General features: G+C 45.1%; 2 protein-coding genes across 8 annotated transcripts in view; one reads left to right on the top strand and one right to left on the bottom strand.

Moving 5' to 3' along the window:
- Positions 1–13492, bottom strand: part of LOC137351976 (tumor necrosis factor receptor superfamily member 14-like) — a 126601-nt gene extending 113109 nt beyond the window's left edge. For both annotated transcript variants that reach the window (XM_068016925.1, XM_068016924.1), the window contains exons 1-2: positions 13391–13492; positions 7910–8076 (exon numbers count right to left, since the gene is read on the bottom strand). The gene's annotated coding sequence lies outside the window, so the exon portion shown is untranslated. The remainder of the gene's footprint in view (positions 1–7909; positions 8077–13390) is intronic.
- Positions 1–23354, top strand: part of c37h1orf127 (chromosome 37 C1orf127 homolog) — an 82005-nt gene that overhangs the window by 38022 nt on the left and 20629 nt on the right. For 3 of the 6 annotated variants that reach the window (XM_068016912.1, XM_068016913.1, XM_068016914.1), the window contains one exon: positions 11818–11921. The exons of 1 other annotated variant lie outside the window; for it this stretch is intronic. In XM_068016912.1, the coding sequence (XP_067873013.1) occupies positions 11818–11921 (104 nt within the window). Of the gene's footprint in view, positions 1–6270; positions 6371–11817; positions 11922–17271; positions 17420–23354 lie in introns of those variants that run through there. 2 more of the 6 variants (XM_068016915.1, XM_068016917.1) reach the window with 2 other exon arrangements.

The raw sequence follows: 23354 nt of genomic DNA on the forward strand, positions 1-23354 counted from the left end.
GACGAATATTTAATGCTGAGCCACATAAAGAGACATCAGAACAGGTAATCAAAAGCTTGGTCAGAGAGGTAGGTTTAAGGAGTGTCTTAAAATGCTTCAGAGTCTTTGGGTACGTTTTTTGGGTCCTAACCGGAGGCAGACGGGGCCCAAAAATACTAGTGCCAGCCCGCGTGCTGGTTTCCTGACCCTGTTCCTGTTGCTGGACACTTAGAGGCGGGTTTAGGGCCAGCACAGCTACCCACCCCCCACGAGGTAGGTAACTGATTCGGCTCATTAAGAGCCTTGTTAAATGTAATTAAATGAGGCCGACTGGAAGTTTCCAAACCGGCAGTGGGCAGGGGGTGCAATATAACTGCCTGGAGATGGGCCGCCTGCAGCAGGCCAGGGCAGGGGGACCAGTGTTCCAGGCAAGCCTAGAGGCCTTCACTGCCTGTCTGAGTGTGAAAGCAGCCATAGGCTGCCCTGTAGAGGGACTCCCCCCAAACGCCCACAGTAGCGGCCTGGCTGCAGGAACCATTTTCTATTTGAAGTTTCAAAAAAGATGGTGAGAGGGTGGCCTCTCTGTTGAAGCACCCTCTCAGTTACTTACCATCCACTGCAGTCTGCTGCTCGTCTCATGCTGGAAGTCCTGTGATTGGCCTCAAGCTTCAAGAGCTCGTCCACCATCCTTAATTGGACAGGCAACCTGTCTGCATGCCAATTAAGGGGGCACCGCCGTGAAAATTCCAAAGAGTGACTGTTTCTTCCATGGGGTGGGTTCAGGACCCAGAAACAGTCATGACTTCTGTTTCCCATCCCCAGAGGGAAAATCCTTCCCTTTGTCTCCACTGCTCTACCTGGATAATTATCCCACATGTTGATCACTATGGGCTGAATTTTATGCACCTGCTGAAGGCTGGATCGTTGGCGTAGGAGGCCGGAGAATCCCCGCGGAGACGTCTGCCATGGAGCCTGGCGCAGTAATGCTCTTTTTCAATTTTGTTGGAGGCGGGGAAATACCCTGATGGCACTGCGCCCCGACACGATGGCATCATCATTTAAATGTTTTATGCATTTGAATGTCATTCACTGCCATCCAACAAAGCATTCTCAACTTTGTGTAGCACTCACATGCCTTCAGTTTCTTGACTTTCAAAAGCTGGCGCTACTGAGGTAAGAGTCCTTAGTGCCTCGAAAGGTACGGTAACTTCACTGTAATAATTTTTAGAGGAAATTGAGTTTGCAGTGGACATTGCTGCTATGTTGAATCTGCAAGGGTATTAGATTGTGTGTGTGAAGTGTGGGGGGCGGGGGGGAATCTCTGCAAGGGGATGGTGTGTGATTGGAGGGCATTTCTGCAAGGGGATTGTGTGAGAGTGGGGGGAGAACTGTCAGGGGCCTGTATGTGAATGTGTGAAGGGGGAACTCTGAAATTTATCAGCTATGTTTGTCGGGGGAGGGGGTGCCATTACAGGGTAGTTTAAATGATGTGAATAATAAAAATCAATATTGTAGTTAATAAATATTGAAGTATGTAGTATGTGTTCAAAAGGAAGATCATAAAAGTGTGTGGGCTTGTGAAATGGAGTATATGCCATAACTCTTGAAAAATATTTTTTGGTTCATGGAGGGAATCACAGCTGTGCTTGGTTCTGTCCCTCAGCCAGCATCACTAAACAAGCATTTCTTTCCAGCAGTGACTATCAAATGGCATTCAGAAACAGCAATCACCCCTCCCCTCCCAAGCTATCCCAGTTAACTCAGAGTCCGTTTCACCACTCAATCTAAGATTACTGCCAAGGAATTAGAATTGAAGCCTGTGATTTTCCTTCTGTATGATCCAGGCAGTGTATCTATCCAATGAGCCATCAGGAGAGCTGAAATTCCATGAAACATTTTTGTTTTGTTTTGGCAAGCTATGGAATAACTCACCCTGCACTCAGAATTTGGAAAATACCCTAAAATGACGAAATAATATAGCTACTCAACGGAGTAGGATCGAAGGGCTGAATGGCCTACTCCTGCTCCCACATCCTATGTTCCTATGTTGGTATAGTTGTGAAGGCTCACACTTGGAAAAGTTATCAGATCAACATTAATCCCAACTATGGAGGCACCGCAGGCATCATACAGAGCACAAATTGACAAACATCAGGGAAGCATCACTGAACTGTGAGGCCACTTTTTCTCCAACATCTGACATGGTTGCCTGGCAGCTTGCTTGTGGATTGAGAGATTTAATTCAAAACAGAGGTATTGCTTTAATATGCTGCTGCTCAATGCTCAGAGAGACTATCGTCATGCTAGGCCCCCACCTGCCAAGAATGAGGCACATTGATTGTAAACTGTTACTGGAATGAAGAAAGGACTTGTTAGACAGATCAGCCGTGGCTGGAAAAACCATTTGCATATTAACAGATAGTGCTTGGAAGCACAAAGGACAATTCCCTGACACATTCAACCCACAATGGACCTTGATCACCAGGTATTGTGTGCAAGAGGAGCTAAGGTGATAGAATCCAAGACGTGGTCAGACCAATCAGTCACATGACTAACCTATTTGGCAACCTGGGTTTTTCTGAATTGTACAAAATAGTTTGAACTCAGAGTGTCTGTTTGCTCCTGGACTGAGAAGATCTCTCCTGCCTGCTCCCATCTCTTTCTCACAAGCCTTTGAATCCACTGAAGACACATGAACCCCAAGAGAGAAAAGTCTCCTGCAGTGAACAAGGTTTAAGAAGAATACTAGACCCCAACGAAAAGCAAGAAGTACCTACAATCAAGGACTCTGCAGTGAAGAACCATAACAAAAACTCTTCAGATATTGCCACAAACATTTCACTTTATTTTTTCTTCTGCTCTTTTCTGTCTCTATTTGCACGTGTGTATTGCGTATTAATGCTATCGTGGGTTCGTCATGTATCTGTAGGCGTCAACCGAATTAGAGTTTAAGTTTAAAATAATTTCAATCTTTCTTCTTTAAACCTAAGAAAACCTGTATGTGCTGGTTTCTTTGCCTTATGATTGGAAAGTGGGGAACCAAGAGGGAGCTCAAAACATGGTGTGTTTAAAATTAAACCCTGTTATGGTAAGACCAGGTGAAGGCTGAGAGGGACCCCCTAGACCCCTTTCTCACCGGGTCGTAACACTATATACAGGGCTGGCAGCTTTTAAAGGTGGTGCCAGCACCTGCTCCAACATCATGCGATGCTGAGAACAATGTTTCAATTGCTGAGGCCGCCACATGATTGGGGGAGACGGCTGTCTCCATTATGGCATGCGACTGAGTGAGCAACTGGGAGAGTGCAACACAAACTGGGGAGGCAGAGGGGGAGAGAAACACAAACTGGAAAGAGGGTGGGAGAGAAACAAACTGGGGAGGCAGAGGGGGAGTGAAACACAAACTGGAAAGAGGATGGGCGAGAAACACAAACTGGGGCGACAGAGGGGGAGAGCAACTCAAACTTGGGTGGCAGAGGAGGTGAGAGAAACAAACTGGGGAGACAGAGGGGGAGAGAAACATATAAAAACAAGAAATGCTGGAAATACTCAGCAGGTCTGGCAGCATCTGTGGAGAGAGAAGCAGAGTTAACATTTCAGGTCAGTGACCCTTCAGACCCTGACCTGAAACGTTAACTCTGTTTCTCTCTCCACAGATGCTGCCAGACCTGCTGAGTATTTCCAGCATTTCTTGTTTTTATTTCAGATTTCCAGCATCCGCAGTATTTTGCTTTTATTTTAGGAGAGAAACATTAACTGGGAATGGAAGAAGAGAGCGAAACAGAAGCTTGAAGGAGGGAGAGTTGTTGGTTGATATGCGCTGTTGCATTATATGTTTTCTGAGAATCAGGCAGCTTTGTTGCTTCTCGCTGAGGAGTGCGCATCACCTTCCAGAAATAGTCTCAGCCGGGGGTGTGGGAGTCAGTGAAGTGGATTAGGTTTGGGTTTGGTTTTATTTAACATTTTTACAACTTGCTGTTTATTGTAAAATGTCATAAAATTGTATAAAAACTTCAGTTAGAAGTTATTGAGATTAATGTTTTTATTGAATACGTGGAATTTACTTGGCATTTCTCAATGTTGTCGATTTTGTAGAAAAATCACTGGAGTAGTTTAAATTTAACATTACTTTTCTTAAATCTTTCTATTCTTTTGTCCTTTCTTTGATTTGTACGTTGTTATTCATCTCTGTACAAAACAAAATGTCAAATATTTTATATTGATACTGAGATACTTAATTTAGGTCATGCAATAGCATTTTCAAATGGAGTAAATATCTCGTGATCAAATGTCGTGTGATTACACATCACATGACAGTGTCACAAGATCAAATAACATGTGACCAAATGCCACTTGATCAAATCTTCATGAATTTGTTAAACCAGAATTGGCAACCCTGTAGACACCACAGTCAACTTGCAGCAAACGTTCAGCTTTCGCTATTTCTCTTCACCCAGAATAACATAGTACTGAGTAAAGTGGACATAACTTGTGTATGTCACTATCATCCATGGTTCACTGGTAGCACACTCACATTAGAGCCAGAAGTTTGTGGGTTCAAGACCCACTCCAGAAACCTGACATTCCAGTGCAACGTTGAGAGAGTGCTGCACTGTCAGAGGTGCTGCCCTTTGGATTAGATAATAAACAGACCCTGTCTGCCCTCTCAGGTCAATATAAAAGATCCTATGCCACTATTTTTAAGAAGAGCATGGGAGTTCCATCTGATGTCCTGTCCAATAGTTACCCCTCAACCAACATCACTAGAGCGGATTATCTGATCATTATCATATCATTGTTGTGGGAGCTTGCTGTGCACAAAATGACTGCCGTGTTTTCTGCATTTCAAAGTACTTCATTGCCTGTAGAGCACTTTGGACGTCCTGACATCTTTCTTTCCTTTTTCTTCATGTCAGACACGGTATGTGACAGATTCTGCAGTCACAGATACAGTGCATGGTTGTGCACATCAGACATTGTGGAACATACCTTTTGGGGCTAATTAATTATAGAGTGTGCAGTTGGGAACTATGTACTCAGGTACCTGATGCCTCTATTCTGAATTGGTTCTGTCTCAATGGTGGGTCAAGACGATCCTGGGCTCAGCTCAAAGAGCAGGATTCACAGCTGGTACAGGTAGGTAATTTGAGCCAATGTTTAATAGAGTCTAATCCCCAATTGTCTCAGTTTGACATAGTATAGCTGCAGAGCTGTCAAGAACAGGAAATGTTAACAGAGGAACACAGGAGCAAGAGTGGGCCATTCAGCCCATCGAGCCTGCTCCGTCATTCAATACCATCATGGCTGATCATCCACTTCAATGCCTTTTTCCAACACTATCCTCATATCCCTTTATGTCATTGGTTTTTAGAAATCTGTCAATCTCTACTTCAAACATACTCAATGACTGAGCTCCCACAGCCCTCTGGGGTAGAGAATTCCAAAGATTCACAACTCTGAGTAACAAAATTTATCCTCATCTCGGTCCTAAGTGGCTTCCCCCTTATTTTGAAATTGTGTTGCCTGGTTCTAGATTCCCTAACTAGGGGAAGTATTTCACTTGCATCTACCCTGTCTATCCTTTGAAGTATTTTGTAGGTTTCAATTAGATAACGTCTCATTCTTCGAAACTCTAGCGAATACAGGCCCAGTTTCCCCAATCTCTCTTCATAGGACAGTCCCGCCATCCTGGGAACAAGTCTGGTGAACCTTCCTTGCACTCTTACTCTGGCAATAATATCCTTCCTAAGGTAAGGGGACCAAAACTTAAGAAGTGAGACTTGTGATCAAATAAGAGTGAGGCCAATTGCAAACTCAACACAACAAAGACAGCTGTGACTATGTTTCAGGGAATATGTTAACATAGACATGAGCCCAAAATTCCATGGGAGTTTTCCTCATATCCCCCAGAATTTTAGAGAGGACTGGTGGAATTCCAAGATAAATAGCAGAGAGATGGTGTACCTGGTTAGACTGTGTTGCTGCTGCCTTCTGGGATGCCACCAGTCTCCCATCAGTTATGATAGGGAAACTGGGAAACACCCCATGGATTTTCAAGATCTACATTTTTAAAGCCCAGTCAATTAGATTTGACTGATCAGTTTTGAGTGTTGTAGGTGTTTGTGAGGGGGAAGAGGTGGCAGTTGCTAAGGCTAATTTCTATGGTGCTAACGAGCTCTGAATGTCACACTCTGGTGGCAATTGATCAGAGGATGTAGAAGCACATGTGATTTCCTGTGACACATTTGCACCCTGTCTTACACCTGTTTCCCGAGCACTCAGGAATATGTTAGGTCCACTTTTCCTGCTTTGATGTGATGCTTGATAAATATCACTGAGTTCTGCTGGAGGCCCAGATTCACAGGATGGTTCATCTACTGACATTGACCTGGTAAGTGAAGTAGCTTTCCCTCATGATTTCTGGTTTAATGCTAAGCTTATATCAATTCCTCATTCTGAATTATTGAAATTTAAAAGAGATCAAGGGAAGCAAACAAGACTTTAACTATTTTTAAATGTATTTTTGAGGTACGTTACTCGCTCTGCAATTTTTATTTCCTCCCCTTGTGCCCTTGGTTTGATCACTGCAGCTGAGGGAATGGACACATGTCCTTCTCCCAGGCTATAAATGGCCATCAGGAGGCGCTGATGACTGTCCAGGTAGGACTTGCTCGCTAATATTCTTTCCCCCGATGTGAGATATCTCAGTGTCCATGTGACTCCATCCTGCTCAGTCGGGATGCTTCACATCTGGAGTTAAGCAGAGTGGAACCTGTACTTCTTGGTGGGTTTTGAAGATATTTTTCTCCCTTTTATTTCCTTCAGTTCTCCCTGGACAGCACATCACAGGAATCTTTCTAGTTGCTTCGTGTAGTGACTATTTTTTGGAATAATTTTGCCTAAGAACTAGAAAAGTTCATTCCCCCCTCCCCCGATGAAGTATTCTGCTGAGTGAGGGGCCATTCTCCCAGGCCTTCAGCTCAGCCAACCAGGAGCCAGTAACATTATTAAGATAAGGAACTCATTGAGGGGGTGGGGTGACGGGAATGCTCATGGCTTTGAAAGAACAATGTCTGACCTCTCTGTGGCAGTCTACTTCTTCAGAGGCCCAACATACCATCCAATATTTTGATTAATTCTTGTGCAACAGGGTCTGTGACTAAATTCTGTCAGACCTTGTGCAGAGCTGAAAAACAGATTCCAATTAAACAAAATTCAATGGGGGTAATTTTAACTTTCTGTGACATATCATTCCCAATCTCCTTTTCATTAACTTTAGAAAGCAGGAAGAGTGGGAGAGGTGTGTAACATGCAGTCAATCCAATAGAGCCCATTTTGTTCTGTCACGGAAAGTTATAGTTACCCCTTAACTCAGCTCCTTTTGCATGAAAATGCTGAGGTAATTCTTTCTGTTTTGACAGTGGGTTTTGTCTATTCTTGTGTAAACACTGGCTACCAACAGATTTCAGAGATTGAAGGCACAGCACTGATGTTAACATAGCTCTGCAGTCTTCCCAGTGAACAAGTTTAGCCAGTCTCCCTGGAAACCACCTCATTTTTCTGGCCAGTTTACAAATCGAGAGGAAATGGTGGCAAAAATATACTTTAAAATAGCTACACACATGCCAATCTGCTACATACAGATTTTATAAAAGAAGAGTTTGCTTTAGATTTTGAAATGGAATACAGAAATACAGTCCAGGACTGACAGGAAGTGGTTGCTGTGAGACACAAGACTGAAAGCAGACACATTGCAGAAATGTGGTGCATTACTATTGGTTGGAGCATGTCCCAATTACAGCATACTGGGACTAAACATTTGACTTTTAAATACTGACAAATCTGAAGTCTCACTGCAGAAAAACACTTTTAGGAACAAATTCTGTTATTTACTGTAATATGTAAAAGTAAAATGAAAGGCGATACTCACGCTTTGTTCAAATTGTACCCGACTGAAGCTTTGACAGCGAAGGGCGATGTGATTATCAGGGTGTAAAGCTTCTAGTTCTGTCCAGTGCTCACAGGCGACAAACAGCAATGTCTGAATGACTGTGCATCAGTACATACTTTCAGCATGTGTGTGGGAGTTACTTAAAGCTGTAAAACAGTGGAACTTTGTAAAGGTAATGTCTCAATGCCTCTGGGATCAATTGCCTTTGCTTTCCCTGAAAGGAGTGGGGGTGGGGTTATCAAGAGACTCAGCAGAATTCCTGCCTGTTCTTAACAGGCAAAGGTTCTGCAGGCTCTATCAGGGAGAGCTGGGCTCAATTCCCAGCCTCCGAATCCCAACACTGCCTCAAGGTTCCTCTGCCGAAAAAGAGCTGTTCCCCTCCTGGAGGACAATTTCTAAACCTGCAAGTCCAGGTTCTATCCCAAATTATTGGCCCCTCTGCTGGAATCACACCCCAGTTCTGCCATGTTGGCTGACAGAACTGATGCCTGTGGAACTTTACCCTTGTGTCATTTTCCCCTGAGCAAATGCACCAGTAGGATTTGCAGTATGAAGGTAACTGACTCCAGGCCTGTAGCTGGCCTCAGTGTATAAATCTACACATATGCACTGAATTGAGCTGCCCTGTTTATACAGGGATTGCCACCACTGTATTGTACCCTGCTTAGTGCTGTGCTGCTCTGCCCAAGAGCAGCTCCTCTGCTTTTTTTCCTCAATGCAGGAGAGCTTAGCATGACAAGGGAAGAGAGTATATGAGGTGGTTTCCCATTGCCTTCCTTAGACCAGAGTGGGAATTGAATTGTTGTGAACCACGTGCTAGCCATCTTGCTGACTGAGCTAATTGGTCCCCCACATGATTTAGTGTTCCCAACCAACAAAACAACAATATCTTACATTTATATAGCAGAGGGGTTAGAGAGAGAATTCGAGTGTGAGACCAAGGAGCATGAGGGTCTGCCACTGAAAGTCTGTGGGGAGTGGGGAGAATGCAAAGAGGATGAAAGGACAGAGGGCCCATGCTGACATGTACAATAGGTAGAGATTGCAGACGTTTGCAGGGCGAAAGACATGAAGGGATATATAAAATGATTGGTGAAGACAAATGTAGGTCCCTTACAGTCAGAAACAGGGGAATTTATTATGGGGAACAAAGAAATGCCTGACCAACTAAATGCATACTTTGGTTCTGTCTTCACAAAGGAGGACACAAATATCATACCAGAAATGTTGGGGAACACAGGGTTTAGTGAGAGAGAGGAACTGAAAGAAATCAGTATTAGTAAAGAAATGGTGTTGGGGAAATTGATGGGATTGAAGGCCAATAAATCCCCAGGGCCTGATGGTATGCATCCCAGAGTACTTAAGGAAGTGGCCCTAGAAATAGTGGATGCATTGGTGGGTCATCTTCCAAGATTCTATAGACTCTGGAACAGTTCCTACAGACTGGAGGGTAGCTAATGTAACCCCACTATTTAAAAAGGGAGGTAGAGAGAAAGCAGGGAATTAGAGACTAGTCAGCCTGACGTCAGTAGTGGGGAAAATTCTAGAGTCCATTATCAAAGATTTTATAGCAGAGCCTTCCTTAGAGAACAGTGATAGAATCGGACAGAGTCAGCATGGCTTTACAAAAGGGAAATCATGCTTGACAAATCTACTAGAATTCTTCGAGGATGTAACTAGTAGAGTTGATGAGGGCTAGCAGGTGGATGTGGTTTATTTGGACTTTCAGAAGGCTTTTGACAAAGTCCCCCATAAGAGATTAGCGTGTAAAATTAAAGCGCGTGGGATTGGGGGTAGTGTATTGCGACGAATAGAAAATTGGTTGGCAGACAGGAAACAAAGAGTAGGGATAAATGGGTCTTTCTCTGAATGGCAGGCAATGACTAGTGGGGTACCGTAGGGATCGGTGCTAGGACCCCAGCTATTCACAATATAGATTAATGATTTAGCTGAGGGAACTAAATGTAATATCTCCAAATTTGCAAATGACACAAAATTGGGTGGGAGGGTGAGTTGTGAAGAGGATACAGAGAGGCTTCAGGGTGATTTGGAGAAGTTGAGTGAGTGGGCTAATCCATGGCAGATGCAGTATGTGGATAAATGTAAGGTTAGCAAGGGGAATATGCAGCGAGACCTGGGTTTCTCGTACACCAGTTGCTGAAGGTAAGCATGCAGGTGCAACAGGTGGTAAAAAAGGCAAATGGTATGTTGGCCTTCAGAGCGAGAGGATTCGAGTACAGGAGCAGGGATGTCTTGCTGCAATTATACAGGGCCTTGGTGAGGCCACACCTGGAATATTGTGTGCAGTTTTGGTCTCCTTATCTGAGGGAGTGCAGCGAAGGTTTACCAGATTGATTCTGGGATGGCGGGACTGACGTATGAGGAGAGATTGAGTCGGTTTGGATTATATTTGCTGGAGTTCAGAAGAGTGATGGGGGATCTCATAGAAACCTATAAAATTCTAACAGGACTTGACAGGATAGACGCAGGAAGGATGTTCCTGATGGTGGGGGAGTCCAGAACCAGGGGTCAGAGTCTAAGGATACGGGGTAAACTTTTCAGGACTGAGATGAGGAGAAATTACTTCACCTAGAGAGTGGTGAACCTGTGGAATCTGCTACCACAGAAAGCATTTGAGGCCAAAACATTATATGTTTTCAAGAAGGGGTTAGATATAGCTCTTGGGGCAAAAGGGATCAAAGGGTATGGCGTGAAAGCGGGAACATGCTACTGAGTTGGATGATCAGCCATGATCATAATGAATGGTGGAGCAGGCTCGAAGGGCCAAATGGTCAACTCCTGCTTCTATTTTCTATGTTTCTATGTAACTAACACAGGGATTTTGAATTCACTGTGTTCTCGGAGATGAGGCTCGTGGAGGTTGGCAGGGGAGCATGATACGGAATGAGAATCAGTGCCAGACAGGATTTAGGTGGTGGCGTTTTGGCAAAGTTTCACTGTGCAGGTGGAACAATTCATTGTCTCAGCTCTCAGGTGAAGACTGGGTGTTTGAGGGAGCTTTGAGGCGTCAAGTGGAACCTATAGGATTTCACCCTCGCACACCCAGGAGAGGAGAAAGTAGAGAGCTGGAAATGGGAAAATCAAAATGATTTCCTCAAAGCTATGGGAGGATGGGGTGCTAATTCTGCATAATAAATTACATCCGAAAATCAATATCTATATCCTCTTTTAATGAGCCTATTGCCTTCAAAAGCAATACGATTGATAAAACTATGCATTTATATAGAGCCTTTAATAGAGTAAAATATCTAAGGTGCTTTACTGAAGCATTATCAAACTAAATTTGACATCGAGCCACATAAAGAGATATTAGGACACCTGACCAAAAGTCTTAGAGGAGGAAAGCGAGGTAGAAAGCAGAGTTCTTCGATTAGTCCTGTAGGATCTTTAAATTCATCCTGAAAGGGTGGATATGGCCTCGGTTTAATGTCTCATCTGAAGGACCTAATATGTTAACTCTGTTTCTGCTTCAGATTTCCAGTATCTGCAGTGTTCTGTCTATGTAGGAAGTGGAGATATTTAGGAGGGAATTTCAGAGCATGGACAACCGAAGGCACGGCTGCCAGTGGTGGAGTGAAATATAGAGATACGTAAGAGGAATGCAGAGTTCTTTGAGGCTTGTAGGGCTGCAGGAGTTTACAGAGATAGGGCATGTAGAGTCTGAAAGAAGTTGAACACAAGGATGAAAATTTTAATATCAAACCTTTGCCAAACCAGGAGCCAAAAAGATCAGGAAGAGGAATGATGGGCAATGAGTGAACAGGACTTGGTGTGAGTTAGGACTCGGGCAGCAGTGTTTTGGATGAACTCAAGACCTTGAACTAACTATATTCCCATAAATTAACTTCATTAAACTTTTTGTCTAGGGTTTCAGGCCCACTGATCATTCTGCTGGTGTCTCCAATACAAGGCCTGTCCATCAACCCTCAAAGGACAGACTGGCCTTCTCAAGTAACAGAGAACACTGCAGGTAAATTTCTCTTCTTGTTCTGTGGGAAAGTCCATCCCAGTATTTGTAGTGCTGGTAGACATCAGGAGATAGGTTTCACAGCCATCTGTTACAGCAACCAATTTTTTAAATCTTGGGTGCCTGCAGTGGGGAGGAGAAGCAGAGGAGTGGGGTGAGGAAGAGGGAGGAGGAGGAGAGTAGGTGGGGAGGAGGGAGAATGTGGCACTGGCCAAACTGGCTGCAGTTTCAGTAACATGTTGAAACTGGCCCCTTTCTGAGATCACTGACTTCTTCCCTGAAGCTATGTTCAGGATCCCTACCTGGGGCCCCCTCTTATACCACTCCACTGTGCTGAACCCCAGTATCTTGGTGACATCCAGTGCATTCGGGGCACAGGAGCTGTGAGCAGCAGGAATTCCGGCATGTGATGCCATCCCCCTCCTTTTCCTATGTCAAGCTGCCTGCTCCCATCCCCCTTACAGCGGAAACCCGGCTTTTCCAGATCTCTCGCCCTTTCCCAGCCCTTCCCGCACTTACCCTCCAGATCACAGGGAAATTTGGGGCTTTGAAACAGAAACAAAAATGCTAGAAACACTCTGGTGAGAACATTAACTTGTCAGCAGTGCATGCTTGGATTTCTGAAATAAAAATGATGAATTGCAGATGCTGGAAATCTGAAAATGAAACAGAAAATGCTCAAAGACCCGCAAGAAGATTCATCAGTGGGTCCCACCGCAAACCAGCGGCAAGTGAGCAGGCACTGGACCACCCTTCACTGTAAATTATCTGTTTTGACTTTGTCTGGACCTCTAGCGCTAATAAAGTTGTAATGTGGACATTTTTTAAAAAACAACAAAAAATGCTGCAGGTCAGGCAGAATCTTCGGAGAGTTAATGTTTCAGATTGATCAGCTTTTGTCAGAACTGACACTTTAGAGAAACTTAAGAACTGTAACAGGTTAAGTACAGAGGCAGGGAAAGATCAAAAAAGAAATCCTGTGTTAGAGTCTGACCTTGAACCGTATCACAGACCTTCTGTTTTGTTTTATTTCGGATATCTGATATTTGTTGTGGTGAGTGAAGGAGCAGTTGATAAATGGTGTTGTTTACTATCTGTGAGTTCCAGCATCTACTTCCTTTTCACATGACTGCTTTCATAGTTTGATCACATCACTGAAGCAAAGAGAAGCCTGTATTTACGTACACATTAATAATGGACTGCAGCGGTTCAAGAAGGCAGCTCACCACCACTTTCTCAAGGGCAATTAGGGATCGGCAATAAATGCTGGCCTGGCCAGCGACGCCCAAATCCCATGAAACAAATAGAAAAACAAAACTCAGAGCATTGCCGAATAGACCTCCCACTGGCAGGGCACATTTCCTGTACTTTCCAATTGCTACAAGAGTGGAGGTATAATCAGTAACCTAATGTGGTCATATCAGCAAAAACAGAACTTTTAAAATCAGATTAACACATTGACAGGGTGTTACCTCTAGCTTTCATGATTACTGCATCGTGCTGCTTTATCCTTCCTCTGTCTCATCCAATTTGTTTGTGGAAAAAAAGTGGAAGCAGCTACAGGGAGGAAGCTTCTGCCCAAAGTGTGAAATAGGTTTTAGTTTTTTAAAATGGGTCTCTAACGCTGCCAGTTGGTCACAATTATGTAATAAAAACAAGAAATGCTGGAAATACTCAGCAGGTCTGGCAGAATCTGTGGAGACAGAAGCAAAGTTAATGTTTCAGGTCAGTGACCCTTGATCAGAACAGGCAAAGGTTAGAAATTTAATAGGTTGTAAGCAATTAAAGCGGGGGTGGGGCAAGACATAACAAAAGAGAAAATGTTGATAGGACAAAGTCACAGAGAATAACTGACCACAAGGTCATGGAGCAAAGGCAAATGGTATGTTAATAGTGTGGTGAAAGACAAAGCGTTAGTACAGATAGGGTGTTAATTGACAGAAAAGTGAACAGCCCTGGCCCAAAGCACAAACATGAAAAAAAACAGTGGGGAGGCACAGTAGAAACAAACTAAAATAAAATGAACAAATAAAAAGAAAAAGAAAAAATAACTAAAAATAAAAATGGGCCCCGTCATGCTCTGAAATTATTGAACTCAATGTTCAGTCCGGCAGGCTGTAGTGTGCCTAATCAGTAAATGAGATGCTGTTCCTCGAGCTTGCGTTGATGTTCACTGGAACACTGCAGCAATCCCAGGACAGAGATGTGAGCATGAGAGCAGGGGGGAGTGTTGAAATGGCAAGCAACCGGAAGCTCAGGGTCATGCTTACGGACTGAGCAGAGGTGTTCCGCAAAGCGGTCACCCAATCTGCATTTGGTCTCCCCAATGTAGAGGAGACCACATTGTGAGCAGCGAATACAGTATACTACATTGAAAGAAGTACAAGTAAATTGCTGCTTCACCTTCGATAGAGAGGAGAGGGGAGGTAAATAAGCAGGTATTACACCTCCTGCAATTGCAAGGGAAGGTGCCATGGGAAGGGGATGAGGTGGTGGGGGTACTGAAGGAGTGGACCAGGGTGTCGTAAAGGGAACGATCCTTTCGGAATGCCGACAGGGGAAGGGAGGGGAAGATGCATTTGGTAGTGGCATCACGCTGGAGGTGATAGAAATGGCGGAGGATGATCCTTTGGATATGGAGGCTGATGGGGTGGAAAGTGAGGACAAGGGGAACCCTGTCACAGTTCTGGGGGGGGGGGGGGGGGAAGGGTTGAGGGCAGAGGTACGGGAAATGGGCCGGACACGGTCGAGGGCCCTGTCAACAACAGTGAGAGGGAATCCTCAGTTGAGGAAAAAGGAAGACATATCAGGAGCGCTGTCATGGAAGGTAGCATCATCAGAGCAGATGCGTCAGAGATAGAGAAACTTGGAGAATGGAATGGAGTCCTTACAGGAGGCAGGGTGTGAAGAAGTGTAGTCGAGGTAGCTGTGGGAGTCGGTAGGTTTATAATAGATATTAGTAGACAGCCTATCCCCAGAGATGGAGACCGAGAAGTCGAGGAAGGGAAGTATCAGAGATGGACCATGTAAAGGTGAAAGAAGGGTGGAAATTAGAAGCAAAGTTGATAAAGTTTTCCAGTTCTGGGCGGGAGCAGGAAACGGCACCAATACAGTCATCAATGTACTGGAAAAAGAGTTGGGGGAGGGGGCCTGAGTAGGACTGGAACAAGGAATGTTCGACATATCACACAAAAAGACAGGCATAACTAGGACCCATGCGGGTACCCATAGCAACACCTTTTACTTGAAGGATATGAGGGGAGTTGAAGGAGAAGTTGTTCAATGTGAGAACAAGTTCAGCCAGGCAGAGGAGGGTGGTGGTGGATGGGGACTGGTTGGGCCTCTGTTCAAGGAATAAGTGGAGAGCCCTCAAACTGTCCTGGTGGGGGATGGAGGTGTAGAGAGATTGGACGTCTATAGTGAAGGGGAGGCGGTTGGGGCCAGGAAACTGGAAATTGTCAAAATGACGTAGGGCCTCAGAAGAGTCACGGCTGAAGATGGAAAGAGACTGGACCGGGCAGAAAAGATAGAATCAAGATAGGAATAAATCAGTTCAGTGGGACAGGAACAGGCTGAAACACTGGGTCTGCTGGGACAGTCCTGTTTGTGGATTTTGGGAAGGAGGTAAAAGCGGGCCGTCTGGGGTTGAGGGACAGTGAGGTTGGAAGCTGTAGAGGGAAGATCTCCGGAGGAGCTGAGGTCAGTGACAGTCCTGTGGACAGTCGCTTGATGTTCGATGGCGGAGTCATGGTCCAGGGGGAAGTAGGAAGAAGTATGAGAGTTGGCGCTGGGCCTCTGCAAGGTAGAGGTCGGTACACCAGACAACAACAGCACCACCCTTGTCTGCAGGTTTGGGGACAATGTCGGGGTTAGACCTGAGAGAAAGGAGTGCGGCAAGTTCAGAGGGGGGCAGGCTAGAGTGAGCGAGGGGGACAGGGAAATAGAGATGGCCAATGTCTCGCCGATAGTTTTCAATGAAAAGATCAAGAGCGGGTAAGAGGCCAGGGGGAGGGGTCGAGGTGGAGGGAGAATGCTGGAGGTGGGTGAATGGGTCCGCTGGTCGGGGGGAGGACTCCTGGTCAAAGAAGTGAGCCCAGAGGCGAAGGTGACGGAAGCAGAGCTCAAAGTCATGCCGAGCGCGAAATTCATTGAGGTGGGGGCGTGAGGGATAAAACTGAGTCCTTTGCTGAGCATTTCCAGCATTTCTTGTTTTTACACAATTCTGGAATGCACAGCCGAGGTACCGCTAACATCCTACAGATGGTGCTGTGGCAAGCAATGGCTTTTCATTATTAATCAGTCTGCAGCACCCTCATCTGGTGTCTATTGGTATTACAGGTAGAATAAAATTCCACAATAGCCAGATAATGCTGTTACAAGCGATGGCTCTTAATTTTTAACAGGTCTGTAGTGCCATTATATTAATTACAAAAATAAAATTCACACTGCTATAATTATACTGCTATATGCTGGGAATATGGTTCGGAGGCACCAAGAACTGGGAGGAGCGTACAAGCAAAGTTAATTACAAAACTGGAACATGGGAGCGATCCTCCCTGTCTAGTGTGGGCAAGAACCTGGTCATCAGATGCGAGGCACTCTCTGTGTTGGTGTACATGGCACTGTAGTATTTTGCTATCTTTTCTTAAGTCTTCATGAAATGATAACCGCAGACTTTACATTCGGATTCAACACAAACACTATTTATTATTTTACTTATCGACATTGCATGATCTCAGGTCCTGGTCTTTTCCTCGTTGGTGAATATCTATGTACTCTCTGTAAAACCATGAGCTATGTGTCTTTCAAAATGGTGTCTTATATATGTCTGATGATGTCATCAGTTGCATCAGTGACCTGATCTCTTAAAGGTACAGTTTCTTAAAGGTGAAGTCACCACTACATTACATTACCCTCTTCTTTTAAATTTAAAGTAACTCACCAAGACTCCGTAGACAGCACCTTTCAAACCTGCGACCTCTGCCACCTAGAAGGACAAGAGCAGCAGATGCATGGGAACACTACCATCTGCAAGTTCCGCTCCAAGCCACACACCATCCTGACATGAAACTATATCAACTATATTCATTAAAATAAAAGCAAAATACTGCGGATGCTGGAAATCTGAAATAAAAACAAGAAATGCTGGAACCACTCAGCAGGTCTGGCAGCATCTGTGAAAAGAGAAGCAGACTGACGTCACTGACCCGAAACGTTAACTCTGCTTCTCTTTTCACAGATGCTGCCAGACCTGCTGAGTGGTTCCAGCATTTCTTGTTTTTATTTCAACTATATTCATTGTCGCTAGGTCAAAATCCTGGAACTCCCTCCCTAACAGCACTTCATCTTGTAGATGGTACACACTGCAACCACTGTGCGTCGGTGGTGAAGGGAGTCAACGTTTAAGCTGGTGGATGAGATGCAGATCAAGCGGGCTACTTTGTCCTGGATGGTGTCGAGCTTCTTGAGTGTTTTTGGAGCTGCACCCATCCAGGCAAGTGGTGAGTATTCCATCAAAGTCTTAACCTGTGCCTTGTAGATGGTGGACAAGCTTTGGGGAGTCAGGACATGAGTTACTCACTGCTGAATTCCCAGCATCTGACCTGCTCTTGTACCCACAGTATTTATGTGGCTACTCCAGTTAAGCTTCTGGTCAATAGTAACCCACAGGATGTTGATAGTGGGGTTTCAGCGATAGTAATGCCATTCAATGTCAAGGGAAGATGGTTAGACTCTCTCTTGTTTAAGACGGTCATTGCCTGATACTTCTGTGGTGTGAATGTTACTTACCACTTATCAGCCCAAGCCTGAATGTTGTCCAGATCTTGCTGCATCTGGACATGGACTGCTTCAGTATCTGAGGAGTTGCGAATGGTACTGAACATTGTGCAATCATCAGTGAACATCCCCACTTCTGACCTTATGTTGAAGGGAAAGTCGTTGATGAAGCAGCTGAAGATGGTTGGGCCTAAATCACTACCCTGAGAAACTCCTTCAGTGATGTTCTGGGGCTGAGATGATTGGCCTCCAACAACCACAACCATTTTGCTTTATGCTAGGTATGACTCCAACCAGTGGAGAATTTTCCCATATTCCCATTGACTTCAATTTTGCTAGGGCTCCTTGATGCTACGCTCGGTCAAATGCTGCCTTGATGTCAAGGGCTATGGCTGTCACCTATGTGTGCGGCTGCATCAAGCTGTGCGTAGACCCCCGGTACACAAACACCAAGTGTGACGACATGCTGAGGTTCTATCTGCTCCCAGTGTTACGAAGGATGGGTCTGGCCATGTTGTCACAGAACGCTCCATTCAGTTGGACTGTGCCACACCACCTGTCCCTCATGGAAGTGTTTGTACAGAAACACAACTTTGACCACAAATCCATCAGGCCATGGTCCACTCATAACGCCATCAAGGTCCTACAGGAAAATGAGGTAGTGGATCCTGTCAGATGGTTCCCTGAGAAAACTATCAAAGTCATTTGGCAGAATGCTTCATTGCCAGAACTTTCAAACAAGCACCAAGACGTAGCTTGGCTGGTGGTGAGAAGGGCCCTCCTCGTCAGATCCTTCCTGCACACCCGGAGTGTCACTGCCTCTGCACACTGCCCTTGAGGTGGCTGTGGTGGGGAAGAGACTATTGCCCACTTCCTTCTGGAATGTGACTTTGCAAAGCAGGTGTGGAAAGAAATGCAGTGGTTTTTGTCGAGGTTCATCCCGAGCAGCTCTGTAACACAGGAGTCTATGCTCTACGGGCTGTTCCCAGGGACGCACACCAAGATAAACATCAACTGCTGCTGGAGGACCATCAACTCAGTGAAAGATGCTCTTTGGTCTGCCTGAAACTTGCTGGTCTTCCAGTGCAAAGAGTGTTGCAGACTGGCACATTCCAAGATCCAAGACTATGGGACGCACTAAAGCTTGGGGCAGCCGCAGCAAAGGCTCAATGGGGAAAGATCACAGTGTAAGGTCCCCCCGCCATAGTACATGGAGCTGCTGGAACCTGTGGAAAGCCCCTCCAGCTGTTTGCACCAGAGAATGACATGTAATGTAAATGTACATTGTAAATATAACTTCTACTGGCAAGTGTAGTGAGGCACCTGATGTAATGAAAGAAACTGATGTGTCCATTTGGTATATAGAACTAGAGTATTGCTGAAAACAGAGACATTTTGTTTAACAAAATGCCTCTATTTTCAGCAAAACTGATCAGTGTTACACTTTATGTAATGTCAAATTTGAACAGTAATGTAATGTACTTTTACAAATTTTATGAATAAAGTAGATTTTTTGAGAAAAGAACATGTCATGAACTAGTATAGAACATAATCAAAAAAGATAATGGAATGCTGGCCATTATATCTCGAGGACTAGAATACAGTGAGGTGGAAGTCATGCTTCTGCTGTACAAAGCCCTGATTAGACCACATCTGGACTTACTGTGAGCAGTTCTGGGCACCACACCTTAGGAAGGATATATTGTCCTTGGAGGGAGTGCAGTGTAGATTTACCAGAATGATACCTGGACTCCAAAGATTAAATTACGAGGTGCGATTACACAAACTAGCATTCTATTCCCTGGAATTTAGAATGTTAAGGAGTGATTTGACTGAAATTTTCAAGATGTTAAGGGGACAGATAGGGTAGATAGAGAGGAACAATTTCTTCTGGTTGGGGAGTCCAGGACTGGGGGGCATCGTCTAACAATTAGAGCCAGACCTTCCAGGAGTGAAATTAAAAATCACTCTCTTCCGCAAAGGCTAGATGCTAGATTAATTGTTAGTTTTAAAACTGAGATTTTTGTTAGCCAAAGGTATGAAGGGATGTGGAGCGAAGCGGGGTTCATGGAGTTTGGTTGCTAACTGGCCTACTCCTCTCCCCATGTTATAAAAGCAAAATACTGCAGATGCTGGAAATCTGAAATAAAAACAAGAAATGCTGGAAATACTGACCTTTCATCAGAAGTCTTCTTGCACCTCTACATTTTTTCAGACCCCCGGAGTGATCCTCCGATTTTTTGGGATCAAAGTTTCAGGAGCCGGGATCCCTATCCCTTTAAAGACAGTGATCCCGCCTCCAGGAACTGCTGGCCAATCAGAGGGCCAGCAGCTCAGCAGTACCACTGGGAGCAGTGGCCACTGCCGATACTGCAGTGCCCTCAGACCCAGGTGCAGCAGTGGAACCCTGTAGAAGAGGTAGGTCAGGCGGGGCCGCTGGGCCAGTCCGGAAGGCCACAGCGAGGGGGTTGGGTGTTCGGTCCAGGGGGAGGGGGGTTCCGGGGGGTACAGTTGTTTCCAGTGGAAGTCCTCCGTGGGCCATAAGTTGCCCATGAAAGAGGGACCCTCACCAAAGCCCCTCATTTGCCAAGGTGTCCTCCCTGCGCAGCAGGGCTCTTCCCACCACTGGCAGATCCTGGCGGTGGCGGGAAGAGGCCCTTATTTGGGCTCTGGTTGGGAAGATCATCATTGGCCTATCCCACCCCCAGGAGAATCGGAACCGCGAATCCCATCGTCGGGTTCCATGGTGGGCGATTCTGGTCCGATTCTCGGACCCCCTCCCCCCACCACTACGAAACCTGCCATCGGGATGAGAACAAAATCTAGCCCTGATTGTGTGGAAACATCCCACTTATCGAAATCCAGGAAGCATAGATATCGATCAGCATCACCTTAGAGACACTGAGGGTGCTGCTGGAGTTTAATTTGCTGCTAATTGTCAGGCAAGCCTCCCACCTGCCAAGACTGAGGCACGCATTATTTTGCCACACGACCATTAAAACTTAAAATTGTGGCTGGGAAGAAAAGAGGGCCTATCACAAGGAATTGCCAATCCCTGGACTGGAAAGACATTTGCATGCTAGCAGACAGTGTTGGAACAAGGGACCCAGTTCTTGTTTCCCAAATACACAGAAGAACTGGTCAGATCAGTTTAGTCACATGACCAGCTGGCTGTTACGTTTTAAGATTTGAACTGGCCACAGAATTCTGAACTCAGAAAGCTGTTTTCTCCTGGACTGAGAACATCTCTCTCCTGTCTGCTCTCATCTCGCTCTCACCAGCTTCGGAAACCATTTAAGACATATGAACCCCAAAAGAGAAAAGTCTCCTACAGTGAACAAGGTTTAAGAAGAATACTGGGCCCCAACGACAAGCAAGACGACCTACAATCAAGGACCCAACAGTGACCTCGAAGCACAGTAAAAACCCCTCTTCAGAGATTGCCTCAAACCTCTCCATTTTATTTTTCTTCTCTTTTCTGTCTCTATTTGCATGTGCGTATCCCGTGTACATGCTAGTGTGGGTGCGACATGTATCCATAAGCGTTAACTGAATTAGAGTTTAAGTAAGTTTAATAAATTTCATTTTTCTTCTTTAAACCTAAGAAAACCTGGTGTGTTCATTTCTTTGCCTTATAATTGGAAAGTGGTGAACAAGGATTCACCAAGGGGGAGCTCAAAACACAGTGTGTTTAAAATTAAAGCCTGGGCCCTAAGCTTTGGATTTCCCTCCCTAAACCTTTCCTCCTTTAAGATGCTCCTTAAAACCAACCTCTTTGGCCAAGCTTTTGGTCACCTGTCCTTATAACTCCTGATGTGGCTCGGTGTCAGATTTTGTTTGATAAAGCTCCTGTGAAGCCCCTTGGGACTTTTTGCAACATTAAAGACACGATAAATAAATGTAAGGTGTTGTTCCATTTACCTCTTACTCCCCCTGACAGCTGCTGGCCTGCCTTCTCCATGAAAAGCCACACCAACACAGGACAAAGTGCAATTGGGGTTCCAGTGACATAATCGGACCCTGATTTGCATAAATGTATGAGGGTTCTGCTTGCTTCCTGTGGGCACTTCAGCCTCTGGACTGGACTGAGCTGTTAAAATGGTGGCCAGCAGCACTTGGGTGGTAATGTAGAATGCTCCACTTTAAAGGCCCTCTCCACTCTGTTCCAACTGGGTGGGATGGGGTAGAGTCAATGCCTACATTTCATACGAACATATGAATTAGGAGTAGAAGTAGGCCATTCGGCCCCTTTAACCTGCTCCACCATTCAATAAGACCATGGCTGATCTGTTTGTGTCTCAAATTCCACACTCCCATCTACCCCTGATAACCTATGATTCCCTTGCCTTTTGAAACTGTGCCCCCTAGTTCTAGATTCAACACAAGGGGAAATATCCTCTCAACATGTACCCTGTCAAGCCCCCTCAGAATCTTATGAGTTTCAATAAGTTCACCTTTCATCCTTCTAAATTCCAATCACAAAACCATGCTGACTATTCCCAATTACCTTGAGTTTTTCTAAGTGCCCAGCTATAGCCTTCTTAATGATCGATTCTAACACCCTCCCCACGACAGACGTTAAGCTAACAGGCTTATAGTTACCTGCTTTTCTATCTCCCCCCTTCTTGAATAGAGGGGTTTTATTTGTTACTTTCTAGTCCGATGGAACCTTTCCAGAATCTAGCGAATTTTGAAAAATTAACACCAATGCATCTACTACCTCATTAGCCATCTCTTTTAAGACTCTGGGATGAAGCCCATCAGGACCCAGGGACTTGTCAGCCCACAGCTCTGTTAGCTTGGTCAGTACCGCTTCCCTGATGATTGTAATTTCACCAAGTTTCTCTTTTCCTTCCACCTCCTGATTTACAGCTATTACTGGAATGTTTTTTGTATCCTCTATAGTGAAGATAGAAGCAAAATATTTGTTAATTTCTTCTGTCATTTCCTTATTATCTACTATTAGCTCCCCATTCTCATTCTCTAGAGGACCAACACTCATTTTACTTACTCTTTTCCTTTTTAAATACCTGTAGAAACTCTTGCTATCTGTTTTTACATTTCTAGCTAGCTTCTTCTCATATTCTAATTTCTTTCTCCTGATTAACCTTTTAGTCATTTTCTGCCGTTCTTTATATTCTGACCAATCATCTGACCTGCCAATCATCTCCGCGCAATTATATGCCTTTTCCTTAAGTTTGATGCCTTCTTTAACTTCTTTAGGTAACTATGGATGGTGGGTCCTCCTCTTAAAATTTTTCTTTATAGTAGGAATATATTTATCCTGAATATTCTGAAGTATCCCCTTGAATGTCTGCCACTGCTTCTCTATTGATCTATGGCCGCGTTTGCTGACAACGCCACCACTAGGTGGCACTGCAGTGGCACATGTGCAAATGCAGCCTGTGCCACTAAAACGTCACAGTCTGCAACATCAGGCAGCTGCCAGGATTAAAGATGGCACTGCTCAAATAATCACACGATAGCAACCTAAACACATGGCAGCACGCAAAGGCCGGAGGGGAGGGGAAGGAGCGAGCGGGCCTGGGAGGGGAGGGGAGGGAGCGAGCGGGCCGGGAGGGCGGAGGGTGGTAGTAAGCGGGCGGGCGGGTGAGCCAGCGTTCAGGTGTGTGGCAAGCGAGCGGTGAGCGAGTGGTC

Source organism: Heterodontus francisci, chromosome 37, assembly GCF_036365525.1.
Source record: "Heterodontus francisci isolate sHetFra1 chromosome 37, sHetFra1.hap1, whole genome shotgun sequence".
Taxonomy (NCBI): Eukaryota; Metazoa; Chordata; class Chondrichthyes; order Heterodontiformes; family Heterodontidae; genus Heterodontus; species Heterodontus francisci.